An 18,726-nucleotide genomic window follows, 5' to 3' on the forward strand; every position below is an offset into this window, starting at 1 on the left:
ATTACACGTGTCAGTGAAGTATTGCCATGTGGCACCCACCTGCGAGCCATAATCCTACCGACTAAACTCAACCTTCCAGTCTTCTTCAACCGCTTCATAAACCATAATAAATTCAAGAAACAATAATTAACAGCAACATTTGATCATAAAGAAGTGGAAAACGGATTATATCCCTAATAATATCAATATTTTACATAGATTAGTTACTTGATTCATAGCAAATCTAATTTATTTTAATTGTAAAGACTTTCTTTCCCTTTTTTCTTTTGCTGCCTTTAGATTCACGGTAGATTTTGCAATGTTGTAAAATACAATAGTAACAATTAATTAATTAATTAATTAATGCTGTTAAATTCCAAGTTTTTGATCTTCCTCTCTCCCCGGTTGCTTCATAGTTACGACACCGTTTAACCACGAATAATAGTAATTAGTGATCAAAGCCTCTCAAATAAAGCCGTAACTCCCTTGCAATCTGATACAGATTTGTAGTGAGTGGTAACTGTCAAATTGCTATAAATTCAAATCTCACGGACAAAAACACAAGGCCCGACTTGACTTGTTTCGTCGTACAGTTTTGTTGTTGCTGTTGCTCTGCTGTTTCCTTTTTGTGGATCTATCTGATTTTGCAGAGAATGTTGTGTGCTGATCGGTTTGTGTATGAATAAACTAGAAAGAACCCCGTGTTCCTCTCCGTTCTTCTCCTGTGTTGTGTAGTAGTTGTAAGTGATAGTAAAGAGAAGAAATTGATGCAAGGGAGATGTCAATAATTCATCATGCGGGCATTGTACTGTTTCTGCTATGGTTGCTTTCTTCCTTCAATCGATGCCATCCTATTGCCTTCATTCTTTCTCTCATCTATCTTTTCTTGGTAATTATCTTTCTCTTTGGATTCAAGTTAGTTGCAAGAAAAGATCTGATTGATACAATCTTGTTTCTTGATTTTTTTTCTTGATTCTTTCGTTTTTCTCTTCTTTTTCACTGCCAAAGGTTCATGAGAGATATGTTATGAAACTGAGGAAGAAATTGCAGTATGAAGAGAGAAAACAAGCCTATCAAAAAAGGGTATTTCCTCTTTTCTTTTTCCTTATATAATTTTTTTTCCCATTTCTTTTTTATTTATTTAATTAATGGTTATTTCTTATTACCTTCAATTGGGTTTACTACAAGCTTCAATCTTATTAATCGTCTTGTTTTGTTTCTAGGCATGCAACTTTTTTAATCTTTAAATTGGGGAGGTTAATTTATTGTACTTTATCCAGATTTTAATTTTTCTTTGTTGTTGCAATTGCAAATGAATAAGCGGTTTGCACTTTTTTTTTCCTTTCTCTTCTTTTGGAGTTGAAAAAAGTCAAATGCTCTTTTGCACTTTTTGTTGGTCTATGCTTCTTCTTTACTGGCATGGAAGCTAAGTTGGGGTTCTTGATTTTATTCCGATGAATCTGTAGCACTTTAATGCTGTGCTTCTTTTCTTTTGATCTTTCTGTTTTCCTCCGTGTCTTCAGGTTCTTACTGATTCTGAAACAGTGCGATGGTTGAACCATACCGTGGAAAAGATATGGCCCATATGTATGGAACAGATTGCATCGCAGAAGATTCTGCTTCCCATTATACCTTGGTTCCTGGAAAAGTATAAACCATGGACCGCCGTATGAATCCAACTTTCTGACACTGCACTTATGTCTTTCATGTACTTCTTATTGATTTTTATTGGTTTAAATTTCCTTTTTGTTCGATTTTTTTTTCGTTAAATGTGTGCTTTAATTTTTGTTCCATGTCAGACTAGTCATTTTCAGGCAAATTTGTGTTGGTATTGTTTATAATCGTTCTGCGCTTTATACTCGTATTAAGGCTGAGCTTGAACTTTGAGGAAAATTCACTTTTCTTTTTGGAAAGAACACTCTTAGATTCCTTAGGTTCTTATGGTCAACCGTGTATTTAATTGCGTTTTTAGAAGAGGGTGAAAGGTTATTAAGTTAGCATCTTCCATGTTGATTGATCATTCTCCCAGGGTGGTGGTTATCTGCTTTGGCATGTTTGCTTTGGAAATATGACTTCTGAGAATTTCCTCTGATACAATATGTGTGTGTTGTTGATTGTGTATGCTACATGCACAGAAAGAAGCTGTGGTTCGGCACATGTATTTGGGAAGAAATCCACCACTGTTCACAGAAATGAGGGTTCGCCAATCTACTGGTGATGACCACTTGGTATGTATCATCATTCATCCACCATTCCACCATGTGGTATTCATCTTGTATTATAAACCATGTGGTGTGAGTTTCTTTTCTTGTTTTTCAAGGGGTTTATTTAGTTGCAATAAATGTAGGTATTGGAGTTGGGCATGAATTTTTGCACAGCAGATGATATGAGTGCAATTCTTTCTATCAAATTAAGGAACAGGCTTGGATTTGGAATGTGGGCAAGGATGCATATGACAGGGATACATGTAGAAGGGAAGGTATACAACTTATATTTCGTATGTCACGACCAAAATTGATATAGAAATGCAGGATCAGCTACTTTATTAAGAGTCGTGCATAATATGTGTGAAAGCTACCTTAATAGAGTGAACACTGCACGATAAAGTACCATTTGTAGGGGGAGGGGAGATTTCATGTTTACAAAATGAAGAAGGAACATGCAGCAATCTTTCTTAGGAATGGAAATTCAATTGTACGGTACCATTGGATGTAAATGGTAGAAAACTGAACAACTGCTAGGTACAAATAGACCAATCACCTTATATTTATGCATGGATCTTGATAGTATGAATTGAAGCATTTTTCCTTTCTTCTCTTCCTCTCTCAATGCACATAGATAACCTGTTTAGCTTTTCCCTGTTATCTGTCTTGGCATTTTTGGGACATTCCATCTGCACCTTTTCCATTATTTTTCATTGAACAAATTCTGTTGTGTTGTTTTGAAGTTCCACTCTCTGGATGATTTCTTGGCAGAGAGCAACCACTGATTGACTAGTGTAAAAGTTCAATGCAAGGAGTAATTTATTAGACATGACTTCACTCACTTGCTGATTTTCATAGTCCTTGCTTAAATTCTGATGGAATTTTGGAATTCCCTTCACTTGACTAGCTTTGTTCCATATGGATTATCCTATAGTTGTAAAGAGTTCTGGAGTCCACTTTACTCCAATTTAATTTTGAGGATATCCGTATGTAAATACTTCAATTATTCTTCACTTGTATAGTGTTTTTCAAGAATTTATATCACTTAAACTTTCTATTCTTAATTCTGTTTAATCTAAGGGCATTGCTGAGGAGGCTATTCTTTGGTAATAAATTCTTTAGTGTATTTCATATTGAGAAGTAAATGGCTATGCTTTAGTTTGTTTAGTAAGGTATGATACCTCATGAAAATCATCAGTATTATATCTGAAAACATAAATGGCTATTCTTTGGTAATAAATTCTGTTTAATCTAAGGGCATTGTTCAGTTAGGTCTTTCATGCTATCAGAAATGTTTTACTTTATTGTTCTGATTCGAGCACTTTAATTTTGAGAATGCTAACGATAGGATGATTATCTTAAGATTTTTGAATGTGACATCCTGTAGCTGACTTGATGTTGAGCATTGTGTTAGATTTTATTTTACAATTTTCCTCTAATAACCATATTTTTTTTAATTTCCCTATCTGATTAGAAATATTTTCTATTTTCACTTCAATCTACGCTGTCTATTTTAGGTCTTGATTGGAGTGAAGTTTCTTCCCAATTGGCCTTTTCTTGGTCGTTTGCGGGTATGCTTTGCTGAGCCACCTTACTTCCAAATGACTGTAAAACCCATCTTCGCCACTGGACTTGATGTTACTGAACTTCCAGGGATTGCTGGATGGCTGGTAAGTTCGAGTCCAGTTAATTGCGGAATGATATCTTGAAGTTCCACCCATTCTCTCACTTATATAAACTGTTTGAACGTTCTTTTGATTAGGACAAGCTTCTGTCAGTTGCTTTTGAACAGACACTAGTTCAGGTATAGTTCCTTAGAATCTGATACTTGGTTAAGTTTACAAGTGATTATATGTCAGTCCCTTACAAATCATGTTTCTTCTCTTGCCTTCCTCCTGATTGGGAGTATAAGCATGTTCTCTTTTATTTATGACTGTCGACAATAGTATCGAAATGCTGATTCAAATATTTGCTTGTTTGCAGCCCAATATGCTAGTTGTTGACATGGAGAAATTTGTTTCACCAGGGTCAGGTATTTTACTAACAGGAATTGTTTTATTTACTTTTTAGGGAATCCTATTCCTTCTTAGTTTCAACTTTTCTTTTTGGTGTCTGTTAAATTTTACATTTGAATCAATGTCAGTTATTAATTAATTTCATTCTTGCTACACAATGAACATTCATGCCATAACTTAGAGAAGTCTTGATGCGGGCCAGGGTAGCAAATTGAAGGAAAGGGGATGGAGAACCAGATGATATCCACCTCTCGAAGTGACTACTCAAACTCTCAATTTTATTTAATCATCAAAAACTGCTCCACATACAATGAATAAGTGTGTGCTTATATAGGCACTCAAAAAGCCCTAAAAGTTCTAACTAAACTAGGAACTACATTAAATAGAAGTCGTGATTATACTATTCCTAATATTAAAAAAGCTAGAATATGGAAACTTCCTGAATAAGGATAAAATTACAGGGTTAATAAAATCATAAATAACTGGACAACGATTCCTCTTCCTACTTATACTGCATCAAGTCTTTACTTTTATGTTTTCCTTCTGCTGCAATAAGAATACAAGCCTATTGGAACTTTAAAAAAATAAATGTTAAAAGGGAAAAAACCTATTGTTTGTTGGCTTCTTGAAAGAAGAACAAGCTCCTAGGTAAGCGCTTGTTTTCTATGGATAAGAAACTGTTTCGAGCTAAGAATTCAGGGTGTTAAAAAAATAGACAAAATAGAGAAAAGTAAAAGCAAAAGAAGAGCATTTGTTTGTGGTGTCAAGTAGAAATGTGTCAGTAAGCTATTGATAAGACTTATTATCACCTGAACTGAACCTGTTTCCATGCACAGATTGGAAGCATATTGTTTGATTAGAACTTAAGATGAAATATTGCTGGCATAAGTTAAAGTTTTTGTAATTGCTGCCTCTACTTTGCCGAACAGTTTTGAAGATAGCAAACATAAAAAAAATTGATTTTTGTCAAAACCATAGTGTCATGGCCAGAGTGTTACGATGATGTATTGTGATGAGTCAGCTGTTAGAAGATGATTTTCAGCAAATCTTAGTTTGTATCTTGCTTCATCTTCTGTTTTAATAAATCAAGTTATGGTAATACTCGATACTTTAGCATCAGGAGGCCTCCTACAAGTTGTTCTAGAAGTTGTATTTTGTTTTATCCTCTTATGCATGCCAAATGTGTAACCTTCTTACTATGTATTTACTTGTCAGAGGATTGGTTCTCTGTGGATGAGAAGGAACCCGTTGCTTATGCTAAAGTTGAAGTAATTGAAGCATCTGACATGAAACCATCAGATTTAAACGGTTGGTTTAGTTACTGCTTCCATCATCTTTTTTACTACATAATGTTGTCCATGAGTTCAAAATAATTGTTTTCTATTTTTCAGGATTGGCTGATCCATATGTGAAAGGACAACTTGGTCCTTACAGATTCAGGACAAAGACACAAAGGAAAACTCTATCTCCAAAGTGGCATGAGGAATTCAAGATCCCCATTTGTACCTGGGAATTACCTAATATTCTAGCTATTGATGTTCGTGACAAGGACCCTTTGTTTGATGATGCACTTGGGTTTGTCTCTTACTTTTTCACCATAAAAATGTTTGGTTATGCATAAGCCAAATTATTGTGATGAATAATAGAGAAAATTTTGTTTTTCTAGCTTAGAATTATGGGTATTGAGGATTCCAAATAATTGACATGTGTGGTAAAAATGTATATTTCACATACGGATATACACTTTCATTTTTTCACCAAGTTCCTACATTTGTGTATCAGAATTTCATTTCATATTTCAGAGTTAGAATCTTATTTTTTCTTTTGGGTGGGGGTGGGGATCATGTTGAATTTTGTTAAGTTTGTATTGCCTTCTATTCTTTTAAATTTATTGACGCTTCTATTGTCTGCAGGGTTTGCACTGTTGACATCAATGAGCTCAAGGATCTTGGGAGGCGTGACATGTGGTTGCCACTTCAGAACATTAAAATGGGGAGACTGCATCTTGCAATAACTGTTCTGGAACAGAATGCACAGGTATTTTTCAATAGAGTTCAATTCAAGAGAACATGATTTTTACATGGTGCACTGATTTTTCTTTGTGCTGTAATTATTATTCAGGGAGGTGATTGTTCTCCTGATGGGGATACATTGACCAAGGAGCAAATACAGGACTCCTTCGCAAGTGATACTGCAAACAGAGCTTCCTTTTCATCTGAATCAACAGAGAAGTCTAGAGTTCCAGATAATTTTGAGCCTATCAACGTTGAAGGGCAAGAAGAGACTGGAATATGGGTTCATCACCCTGGAAGTGAAGTGCCACAAACATGGGAGCCCAGAAAAGGGAAGACCACAAATTCTTTCATCTCTCATTCTGCAGTATCCGGACCGCTTAACATTGACAGCAGCAGTGGTGAAGAAAATGCTGAGGGTGAAAATAAAAGGAAACGATTTAAGCGTGGTTTGCAGAAGATTGGCTCTGTATTCCATAGAAACACTAAAAATGAGGATAATTTGAGCAGCATTGGGAAAAATGTTCCATCTCCTTATGATAATATTAAGGCAACGAATCAGAGGGAGATTGGTGTAAAGTTTGTAGTGGAAGACAGCCTTTTAGTGCCGAATTCTGGTTGTTTGAGTGAAGTTAATTTGGGTTCTGAGAAAAGTAGTCCAGAAAGCCCCCAGGGAGGAAATGCCAAGGGAGGAAATGCCAAAGGCATAGCGAAGAGTATTTTAAAACATGCTGAAAAGTCTGCTCGTAGCATAAAGCATGCACTTTCTCGAACAGGATCAAGGAGATCGCTTGCTGATCCATCAGTGGTGACAGAAAGAGACATAGTTCCAGAGTCTGACTCTTCCGATGATCAATCTCGTTCATCCCCGCAACCAAAACCAGTTGTCTCCAGTCCCATACCCTCCTCCACCCCTTGCAATGATGATTCTGTTAAACCCATGGAGAATATAATCGAGAGTGGTCCAAGTGAGCCCTCTATAAATTCTGGTGGCCAAATGAACAAGGTGGATGTTGAAGGTAATGGACTACAGTCCTCAAGCCCTAAGAACAAGGTGGATGTTGAAGGTAATGGACTACAGTCCTCAAGCCCTAAGAACAAGGTGGATGTTGAAGGTAATGGACTACAGTCCTCAAGCCCTAAGAACAAGGTGGATGTTGAAGGTAATGGACTACAGTCCTCAAGCCCTAAGAACAAGGTGGATGTTGAAGGTAATGGACTACAGTCCTCAAGCCCCAAGACCCCTTCAAGATTTGGAAGAAGTGAAGAAACTTCTTCTTGCCAGATGTGAAAAAAGTAATTGAAGGTTTAAAATTATGTTTGCTCAAACTAGTTCATATACTGGTACTCTATATAATATGTTCATCGATAGAGTTTGGAGATCTTAGGAATTGTGTTTTTTATTGGCAGTGGTTTTGTTCATTGTTATCACAATGTACAGTAGTATATTTTTCACAAATATGTAAATTAGTTGTAGAAGCCGTCTGTTTTGTAAATCTTCTGAACCTTTCTTTTGCAGAATGCAGTTCTTCTCATTGTGAGCCTGCCTTCGCAGAATGTGTAGCTAAAGAGTTAAAAACATTAATGAAGTTTATGATCTTACATTTGGATTTTACACTTCCCCTTGCCTTTAACAATTTCAACACCTAGTAAAAAAATTAAAACATGGGGTGAGGGAGGGGTAGGTTATGCTAAAAAACCGGTTAAGTTTTTAAGTGATAATTTATATTATTTTTAATTTTATGGGTTTGAAATTTATATAAATTTATATTAATTTGTATTTGATTTTTATCAAATAAGTAAAAATAATAAAATTTAAATTCATAATCGTTTAGTTATTAATGTTATAATATCATATCAAAAAAATTATTTTAATAATTAAAATCAAATATATAATTTATATATACACAAATTTTTTTATACCGTCAACCAGTAACAAGTAATAACATAAGGTGTCCAAGAGGTCCAGCATAATTTCCCAAGGGATCAAAAGCAATTATTGCTTTTTTCAGGGTGTGTTTGGGTGGAAAGTGTGATAGTTTTTTTATAAGGTATCATCCTTTTAAAACACACACCACATCTTTTAAAAACAAAAAATACAAAGTCAAAAAATTGCTGGCGCTCTCAATAATTGCTGGCGCTCTCTTCTTTCTCCTTTCTTCTACTTCATCTCTTTTCCCATCATCGTATTCACACCCTTAGCAAAGTCAAGGAACCATGGCTGGGGCATTGGTAGGAGGATCATTTCTCTCAGCTTTCCTTCAGGTTTTGTTCGACAGGATGGCTTCTCGCGAGTTTGTGGATTTCTTCAAGGGACAAAAGCTCAGCGATGAACTGCTGATGAAGTTGAAGATAACAATGAGGTCTATTAATAGGTTGCTGGATGATGCGGAGGAGAAGCAGATTACTAATCGAGATGTTCAAATGTGGCTTGACGACCTTAAAGATGCTGTCTATGAAGCTGATGACTTGTTGGATGAGATTGCGTATGAAGGTCTGAGATCGGAGATAGAAGCTGGTCCTCAAACCAACAACATAGCTATGTTGCGAAACTTTCTCTCTTCTCGTAGTCCATTCAACAAGAGGATCGTGAAGATGAAAGTGAAGTTGAAGAAGATCCTTGATAGACTTAAAGATTTAGTAGAACAAAAAGATGTCCTTGGTTTAGGTGAGAATATTGGAGAAAAACCATCATTACATAAAACGCCAACAACTTCTTTGGTTGATGAATCTGGTGTTTTCGGTAGGAACAATGATAAGAAAGCTATAGTGAAGTTGCTATTATCAGATGATGCATATGGCAGAAGCCTTGGTGTGATTCCTATTATAGGTATGTGTGGAGTCGGGAAAACCACCCTTGGTCAGCTTGTTTACAATAATAGCAGCGTTCAAGAGTGGTTTGATCTCAAAACATGGGTCTGTGTTTCGGAAGAATTTGGTGTTTACAAGATAACTAAAGATATCCTCAAGGAGTTCGGGTCAAAAAATTGTGATACCAAGACTCAGAATCAGCTTCACCTTGAGCTAAAGGAGAAATTGATGGGAAAAAAGTTCTTGCTTGTCTTAGATGATGTCTGGAATGCAAAGTACGACGATTGGGATATTTTACTCACGCCATTGAAATTTGGGGCACAAGGAAGTAAGATTATTGTCACAACACAGAATGAAAGGGTAGCATCAGTCCTCTCCACTGTTCCACCTTGCCATCTGAAGGGATTAAACGATGATGATTGCTGGTGTTTGTTCGAAAAACATGCATTTGATGATGGAGATACTAGTGCACATCCAGGGTTGGAGGGAATTGGCAGAGAAATTGTAAAAAAGTGCAAAGGCCTGCCTTTAGCTGTAAAATCACTTGCAGGTCTCTTAAGGTCCAAAAGAGATGTGGAGGAGTGGGAGAAGATACTAAGAAGCAATTTGTGGGATTTGCAAAACATCAACATTCTTCCAGCTCTAAGATTGAGTTATCATTATCTCCCTGCACATCTAAAGCGTTGCTTCTCTTATTGCTCAATATTTCCTAAAGATTATGAATTTAGAAAGGAGGAGATGGTACGTTTATGGATGGCAGAAGGTTTTCTAATCCAACTCAATGGCAATCAGAAAATGAAAGAAGTAGGTGATGAGTACTTTAATGATCTTGTATCAAGGTCGTTTTTTCAACAATCAAGCAGCCATCCATCTTGCTTCGTGATGCATGACCTCATGAATGGTTTAGCTAAATTTGTATCTCGAGAATTCTGCTATACGTTAGATGATGCCAATGAATTAAAGCTTGCTAAAAAGACGCGCCATTTATCATATGTTAGAGCAAAGCATGGAAACCTCAAGAAATTTGAGGGAACCTATGAAACACAATTTTTACGCACTTTCTTACTCATGGAGCAATCGTGGGAGCTTGATCACAACGAAAGCGAGGCAATGCATGATTTACTGCCAACACTGAAGCGTCTTCGAGTACTATCTCTATCTCAATATTCTTATGTACAAGAGTTACCTGATTCAATTGGCAACTTGAAACACTTGCGATATTTGAATTTATTCCAAGCATCACTGAAAAATTTACCTAGAATTATTCATGCTCTGTACAATTTGCAAACCTTAATCTTGCGGGAGTGCAAAGACCTTGTCGAGTTACCAAATTCAATTGGCAACTTGAAGCACCTGCAGTACTTGGATCTTTTTGGCACATCGATTAGAAAGATACCTAATTTGGTGATTGGCTTGTGCAATTTGGAAACTTTAATCTTGTGTCAATGCAAAGACCTCACTGAGCTTCCAACCAACATGGGAAGCTTAATTAACCTGCATCACCTTGATATTAGAGAAACAAATCTGCAGGAGATGCCATTACAGATGGGAAACTTGAAAAATCTTCGAATTCTAACCAGATTCATCAACACAGGCTCAAGGATTAAAGAGTTGGGTGAGCTTCAACATCTTCGAGGAACACTAGAAATTTGGAATCTTCAAAATGTTGTTGATGCTCTAGATGCTTTAACAGCCAATTTGAAGGGTAAGAAGCACCTTGAACATTTGCACTTGAGATGGCACGGTGATACTGATGATGCAGCTCATGAAAGAGAAGTACTTGAGCAATTACAACCCCATACAAATGTGGAAAGCATTTCCATTATTGGTTATGGGGGTCCAACATTTCCAGAGTGGGTGGGGGACGGTTCTTTTTCTAATATCGTGTCATTGACACTTAGTGAATGCAAGCGTTGCTCAAGCTTACCACCACTTGGGCAGTTAGCCTCTCTAAAATACCTTGTTGTCCAAGCTTTCGATGGAGTAGTTGTAATTGGTACTGAGTTCTATGGAAGTTGCATGAAACCATTTGGAAAACTGGAAGAGTTAAGGTTTGAAAGAATGCCTCATTTGCATGAATGGATTTCTAGTGAAGGTGGAGCTTTCCCTGTTCTCCGAGAGCTTTACATAAAAGAATGTCCTAACGTATCAAAGGCCTTGCCTAGTCATCTTCCTTCTTTAACAACCCTTGAGATTGAGAGATGTCAACAGCTCGCAGCTGCACTTCCAACGACACCGCCTATCTGCAGATTGAAGTTGGATGACAAATCTCGTGATGTGCTAGTAACTAAATTGCCTTCTGGACTGCATGGACTCAGAGTTGATGGATTCAACCCCATAAGCTCCCTACTTGAGGGAATGGAGCGAATGGGTGTACCTTCCACAAATTTAGAAGAAATTGAAATCAGAAACTGTGGCTCACTTATGTCTTTCCCATTACAAATGTTCTCCAAGTTGAAGAGTTTCCAAATAAGTGAATGTCCGAATCTTGAATCCCTTGTTGCATATGAGAGAAGTCATGGGAATTTCACTCGCAGTTGTTTAAATTCTGTTTGTCCTGATTTGACACTGCTTCGTTTATGGAATTGCTCAAATGTGAAGTCTCTGCCCAAATGTATGCACTCCCTCCTCCCTTCGCTTGAGATTTTGCAACTTGTTAACTGTCCAGAACTTGAGTCATTCCCAGAAGAGGGCTTACCTGCCAAACTACAGTCTCTTCAGATCAGGAATTGCAGAAAGCTCATTGCTGGCCGTATGGAATGGAATTTGCAAGCTCTCCAATGTCTTTCACATTTCAGTTTTGGTGAGTATGAAGATATAGAATCCTTTCCTGAGAAGACACTGCTGCCCACCACTCTTATCACTCTTGGTATCTGGGATCTTCAGAATCTGAAATCTCTAGACTATGAAGGCCTTCAACACCTCACCTCTCTTACACAAATGAGAATCTCCCACTGTCCCAATCTCCAATCCATGCCAGATGAGGGGCTGCCATCTTCTCTTTCTTCTTTAATAATCTCTCAATGCCCTTTACTGGAACAAAGGTGTCTGCATAACCAAGGAGAAGATTGGCCCAAGATTTCTCACATCCCAGACATAGATATCAACTGGGATAGCTGAAGAGGTACTAGTAATCAGTACTTCTCGTTTCTTTTGAGTTATCATTCCTGACTACTAGTTTGATCAACTTCCGGAGTGGACTAGGTGTTTGTGGTGAAACTGATGCACCGAGTGATACCAGCCATTTCCCAATTTCCTTATTCCACATGACCATATCAGTCTCCTGGCCTACATAAACGAACAATTTGTTTTTCCCTTGATGTTCTTGTGGATGCAATTTCCTTCTCGATTGATACCAATATGAGTACCACATAGTGCTAGGACATTGTTGTTATTCGTTTTGGACAGTTTGAAGCAGTGGGAACATTTTAGTTTACCTTAAATTGTCAAGGTCCCAACAGGGGGGTATGGCTTTTTCTATAGTAGCTAGCTGTTAAATGTTGCCCCTCCTCACCAATTTTATATGCAGAAGAGTTTGGCTGTTCCAAGAGGGAACAATTTAAATTTTATCCGTGACATGTTACCCTCATGGAACCTCTCTAACAATTTCAATTTGATCAGTGACATACTCGATCTTCTTTTTGTAGGCTGCAAGAAAATAATAACAAAGACATTGGAGCTTGTCGCATATAGTACGCCATTATTATAGTGGTGTGAGATTTGAAAACGTTCCTGTCCATTTTGTTGAAGTATGGAAGACGGGCATCAGCAGTGTCACCGGTTGAATGAGTTTGGGCTGTTTATTTGTCTTTATGCCTCGTAAATTGGAAGTATGTGCTTCAGTTCTACCCAGTAACTTCTGTACCTGGGTTATGTTCAAGGAATGGGCATTTCCAGTTTTTGCCTCCACTCATCATGTACTTATTCATGGGCTGTCATTTCCAGATTTGCATTTCCACTTGGCTTGCTTTTTGCATACTGAGTTCTCTTTGTTTGATCCTGAGATTCCAGCAATGTTATCTACACTTATATTTGATGCAATTCTGCTGGCGATTGCATTAAAGACACATCTCGCCAACACCCCCGAATTTAAAAATTGCCGTTTGATGTTTTGCCGTAAAAGATGGCTGGACTCGGATTTGGTCTTGTAGACCAAAACCATTTTGGGATTTGAATTGTGCTTGTGAATCCGAAGCTTTTGGCTTTTAGATGGTTGGTGAAAGTTTCACCTTGAAGAGGAATATTATCATCGAATTTAACTCCTTATGTTTGGATTCAAAGAGTGTCTCTTTGGCATCCTTTAGCATTCATTCCCAGTTCACTTCAGTTCATAAAATTCTGCAGTCAACCAAACAGAGCCATTGCCTTCAACACATCTAAGGTGTATTCATCACCTGATCTTTCCGTGGTAAGAGACAACTCGTTTCCTCATTTTCATCTTGTTTTCCTCCAACCAAAAGATTGAGTGCAGTAGGTGATCTTGTTCATCTGCTTGTTTCCCTGTTGTTTATATCTGTTATTCTCCAGCATCAACATAAAATCTTTAGTGACAATTCCTGAGCTGTGTAAGGTCTGTATTTGCTGGACGCAACTCCATAACAAGAAATCGTGCTGCATAACCCTCAAATATCATCATCGCATTTGCTGAACACTAAAATACCGGTACATAAACAGATATAAACTCTCATTTGTTTGACTGACTTCTTGTAAGTGTACAGATCAAAGTAAGAGACCAAACAACTAAATTAGACATCAGACTCCTATATCTAATATTTCAATCCATTAGCAAATTTAAGCAGACAAAAAGAGCTACAATCTCCATATAAAGCCCCGTAAAATAATGAGGAAACTCAAATTTTCAGCTTCTAACCGCAAGTTAAATCAACAGGAGAATGAAGAAATATCCCAATATCATGTACCACATTCAAGCGTTGCAAACTCGTTGATTGCAGGAAATTCTGTTAATTGATGTCCCCATGTAGCTGATCAGGCGCAGGAATCACATTCTACAGAAAGCAAATCCTTTGATCCGCATTCATGTCTTTGTTAGAAGAGTTTCTGATCGCAGGCCGTCAACCAAAACTCGCATTAGCTGCTTCCATAATAGTCACAACAAGATGTATAAAGCTTGTCCTCACAGCAAACTCCCCTCCACTTCCATTGCCAGTTAATAGACAATCAAACAGAGCATGGCTCATATTCTTCCATCTTATAGTTGAGATTAAATGTGCAACGCTTGCCGTCAAAGTCACTGCCCCTCCCGTAACAACCAATGTGAGAATCAAATATTCTCACAATTAACAATTTCACTTAGAGAAACATGGTTGAAACTATAACCGACGGAAACCACACTTTGAACCATCTGCACCCACATTCCCATCTTGGGAACAAAACCTTGCCTTGCCATTTGCTTCAAAACCCAATCCAAATCCCTTAGCAACCTTTCCTTGCAAAGTCCATGAATCAACTTCTTGTAGGACACAAAACTAGGATCAACTCCCTGCCCAATCATCCTAACCATAAATTCTTTTCCCTCAACGTACTTCTCTGCATCAAGCAAACCATACAATATCTCTTGATAAGACCCTGCATTTGGTTCGCACCCTTTAATATTCATCCTCTCCAACAACTCCAGCCCCTCCACAACTTTGCCCTGCTTTCTTAGCCCAGAAATCAAGATATTGAAAGTGATCGTATCCGCATCAATACCCTCCTTTTCCATCCTCTCCAGCAAACCAAATGCCTCCTCCACCTTCCCTTTCTTGCACAACCCATGCATTAGAGTCGAAAACGTTCTCACATTGGGCTCACACCTTTGTTTAGGAAATTCATCAAGCACATTGAATGCAGCCTCCAAATCCCCATTCTCACATAAACCCTTAATGAGAATATTAAGAGAACAAACATCAATCTCTATACCCAACATAGGAGCTTGCAAATACACCTCATGAACTACATCAAAAACTTTTGCAGATACAAGCAAGTTCAATACAAGATTGAAACTTTTCACATTAGGCCAACAGTTATACCCTTTTGGCATATCAAAAAGGGTCTCCATTGCTTTCTTGATTCGACCCGCTAATTGGCCATAAATCTTGATCACATTGTGAAAGAAATCGTTTGACAAACGACATGACTTGTCAAGTTTGATTTTTTGCATTATATCTTCAATCGCATCAAAGTTTTTGGCTTGTGCAAGCTTGTTTATGACCTGAGTGTAAAGGGCTTCATTGGGTTTATAGTCTTTCCTCTTTGAGTATTGGTTCCATACTGAGATTATTGAATTTGGGTCTTTAAGATTTTCAAAGATCTTTATGACTTCATTCGGAGATAACCAGTCTTTGTGGGTCAATTTGTACGTGGAGTCAGAATTTTGTGATGATATTGAAGAAGAAGAAGAAAAAGGAAATGCTGTAGAGAGTGAACAAGGAAGGATTTTAGGAATTGGGTTTGGAATAGTTCTTGAATGAGCTAAAACATAGTTAAAGACTGATTTTTGAGCAGGAAACGGACGTGAAATCATGTCTTTATCCTCTTCTTCCTTTCCTCGACCAACCAGCCCAGGTTTAGTTAATGGAATTTGTAGATGAGAGGGTTGATCTGTGTTGAGGTTGATAATCCTCAATAGCATACGTTTCTCAAGAATAGTTTATTTCTTAATAAAGAAATTTCCATCTTGCCTACCTATCTTCTCTGTTTATCTATTTCTTGAAAAGAAAAACAAAACAAATTGAAAAGCTGCAAGAAATTGATGCAAGGACTGGGTTGTAATGAATTTTAAAGAAATAGAGATTAAATGTATAGCTTTTGGATTCTAACAAATAATGGCTCCTTTTCTTCTCAGCCATTTATCTGTTACACAAATTCACACCAAAAACCCCACCATTGTGTTTGATTTTTATGAGAAAAAAAGATGGACTGTATACTAATTTGGTTGGGGAGGAGGAGGGGGATTATTGCCTGGGAAACTGAGAAGCATGCTATTAGGAGTGGAAAAGGAGAAAAAAGCAACAATAACAGGAACAGAAAGAGCTTGCATCTGCTCACGTCATTCAGATCTCAGCTTAATTACCTTGATGAAACTGTTAGGCAAAATGCCTCTTTTTGTTAATTGTTAATATATTTTGAATCTGTTCATTGTTTTTGGGAGATTTCATCACATTAAATTACAATTACATTGTAAATTGCAAATTAGAATAACATTACAAATTATAATTACAGTTACAAATTACAAAATAATAATAAAAAATAACAAAACTCTTGGTCCTGCTTTGATTAATCATTATGAAATGAATGAATAACTCATAATAAATTATCAACCAATGCATAAGTATTTATCATCAATTCAGATTATAGTTTGAGTGATGTTGATTATAATAGCTTCATTGAATGTGTCAAAAGCATGTTACTTGAAAAGAATAGGTTGGAATAAAACTTCTATACTGCAAAATCCATGATAAAACTTCTTGACCTAAGATTTAAAAAAGTTGATATATGTCCAAATTTTTGCATGATGTACTATAGTGAATATGTAAATTTTATTGAGTACAAAACTTATCAACATGCTCAGTATAAATCTAATAGTAGTAGAGGAAGGACGCTTGTCACATACAAAAAAGTAAGATACTTTCTAATCACTCATGGACTGCAAAAGTTAATTATATCTTCAAAGACTGTTGTGCATATGATATGACATCATTCATATGATGCGGTGGATGAAGTCATAATGCACTTTTCTAATGATGAAGCTTATAAGCATTTTAATAAAATGCATACTCGGTTTTTAATTGAACCATGAGACATGTATCTTGGCTTGTGTACAAATAAATTTAATCTATTTGGATCCTTTGTTGCAATCTATTCTTGTTGGCTAATCATACTAACAGTTTATAACTTGCTTTCAAGAATATGGATAAAGATAAAACTCATGTTCTTATCTGTGGTCATACCTGATCCTTATAGTCTTAGTGTGTGTTTGGTATTGTGGTAGTTGTTGTGGTTGTGGTTTGAAAAAAGTTGTTTTATAAAAAGTACTTTTAGTTGAGGTTGGTTTGGAAAAATATATGTTTGGTTAAAACTGTGGTTGAAATTGAGGTTGAACAAAAAGTAGTTTAACGTGTTTGGTTAAAAATGCTTTTAAAATTGAGGTTATAAAATAATTTTAAAAAATATATATTAATATTTATGGTTTTTAATTTAAATATTATAGATTTAACTATTGATATTACATTATGAAATAAATAATACTTTATATAAAATATTTTATTTATTATTACATTAAACTATCTACAATTCCATCACGTATAAAATACATCCGACAAGGACTACAGTTTTTAAAAATTTGTTAAGAGCGCAACAACATTAGATAAAATATAATTAGAAACAAAATTGAGATTGTGATTAAATTCTGTAAATGTTACGTCATCAAGCGATCTTCGTCTAATTTATGTAGTGTCATTGAATAATGTTTAACACTTATTTTTCGAATAAAACACAATATATGTTAATTTTTTTTGGATTTTTTTTATTTTACTGGGTTACACCAGGTTCAATGCATTTAAGTTTGGGACGAACCCGGGTCAATGTATGTAGATTTGGATCGGACCTGGTCCGACCCATATGGGTTGGGCTAAACCCAGCTAGCCCGGCTCGGTCACTGGCCCAAGCTAGTGACCCGGCTGGGCAAAGCAACACGTGTGTAAATTCACGTGTGTTGCTACACTGTTCAAGTGAATTAAAATTCATTTGAACAGTGTAATGTTGATAAAGCAAAGCAGGAGGAAGATGAATTGAGCACTTTTCTATTCCTCTGTTCTGCTCTTTCTCCTCTCACAGTAGTGTCTGCTTGGTGTTAGAGTTGAACTCTTTCCCTGCTTTTCCCAGCCCCTCATTCTCCTCCTCCCTCTTCTTCTACACTTCCATGTCTCCACTGTTCATGTGAACAGTGGAGACATGGAAGTGCAGAAGAAGAAGAAGAAAAAACGCATGCCTCTGGTCACTGGAAGAAGAAAAAGCACGCGCCTCTGGTTACTGGAGAAGTTTACTTGCGCGCCTCTGGTTACTGTGCTGGAACAGTTGGTAAAAAAAGCAGCTCCAAGCTGCTTCTTCTTCCCCTGCGTTGTAAACGCAGTAAACAATGGGGTCCATACACAGTAAATCCCGTTTTTTTCTTAATCAAACAATTGAAATCTGCGGTTTACTTAAAACGCAGCCGCAACCGCGTAAACAAACGGACCCTTAGTAGGGATATGTATATTTTTCTCGAACCATTGATTGACAAGTTGAATTAATTATGACCAGTCGGGGTTGTTGATGGATATGCTTTAAACATAGCTAGATCAGTAAATTTGGAGGAATGCAGATTACATACAATGAAGAGTCATGATTGACATGTATTTTTGTAAATACTCTTTCCAATTACTTACATGAATTTATTTTCAAAAAAGACATGAGATGCATTAATTGAGATTAGTCACTTTTTTAGAGATAATTTGTGTAGTAAGTCAAGTTGACAATTATGTAGTTTTAAACTATTTTTGCTTATATTCTCACATAGTTTTAATTCATCGACTTTCTTATAAGAAACATCATCAATTATTGTTATCCCAAAATCCAAATGTGAATGAAGCTTAATTTTTTTTAATTATAAGACAAATAATTTATCACGTGATTTAAAACATATGTAAGTATTTAATAATTTATAAA

The 18,726-nt window shown here is 36.6% G+C and overlaps 3 protein-coding genes across 4 annotated transcripts; 2 read left to right on the forward strand and 1 right to left on the reverse strand.

The window, feature by feature from the left end:
• Window positions 1-397: 397 nt before the first annotated feature.
• LOC133702148 (C2 domain-containing protein At1g53590) lies at window positions 398-7,825 on the forward strand. Of its 2 annotated transcripts, XM_062126390.1 has the most exons (12): window positions 403-868; window positions 988-1,062; window positions 1,503-1,646; window positions 2,115-2,207; window positions 2,327-2,458; window positions 3,701-3,853; window positions 3,946-3,987; window positions 4,167-4,215; window positions 5,414-5,506; window positions 5,590-5,773; window positions 6,112-6,235; window positions 6,320-7,825. In XM_062126390.1, the coding sequence occupies exons 1-12, from the start codon at window positions 758-760 to the stop codon at window positions 7,499-7,501; spliced, it is 2,382 nt and encodes a 793-aa protein (XP_061982374.1). In that variant the 5' UTR covers window positions 403-757; the 3' UTR covers window positions 7,502-7,825. The 2 variants fall into 2 exon arrangements, with proteins under 2 accessions (XP_061982381.1, XP_061982374.1); XM_062126397.1 differs by lacking the exon at window positions 2,327-2,458 and having other exon boundaries at window positions 398-868.
• Window positions 7,826-8,322: 497 nt separating this feature from the next.
• Window positions 8,323-13,143, forward strand: LOC133683790 (putative disease resistance RPP13-like protein 1). Its single transcript, XM_062106797.1, has 2 exons — window positions 8,323-12,145; window positions 12,669-13,143. The coding sequence occupies exon 1, from the start codon at window positions 8,428-8,430 to the stop codon at window positions 12,139-12,141; it is 3,714 nt and encodes a 1,237-aa protein (XP_061962781.1). The 5' UTR covers window positions 8,323-8,427; the 3' UTR covers window positions 12,142-12,145; window positions 12,669-13,143.
• Window positions 13,144-13,637: 494 nt separating this feature from the next.
• On the reverse strand, window positions 13,638-16,030 carry LOC133683806 (pentatricopeptide repeat-containing protein At3g14580, mitochondrial). Its single transcript, XM_062106798.1, has one exon. It carries the CDS (start codon window positions 15,650-15,652, stop codon window positions 14,303-14,305), a length of 1,350 nt encoding a protein of 449 aa, XP_061962782.1. The 5' UTR covers window positions 15,653-16,030; the 3' UTR covers window positions 13,638-14,302.
• Between the last annotated feature and the right edge of the window lie 2,696 nt (window positions 16,031-18,726).

This window comes from Populus nigra, chromosome 1 (assembly GCF_951802175.1).
Source record: "Populus nigra chromosome 1, ddPopNigr1.1, whole genome shotgun sequence".
NCBI classification, from domain to species: domain Eukaryota; kingdom Viridiplantae; phylum Streptophyta; class Magnoliopsida; order Malpighiales; family Salicaceae; genus Populus; species Populus nigra.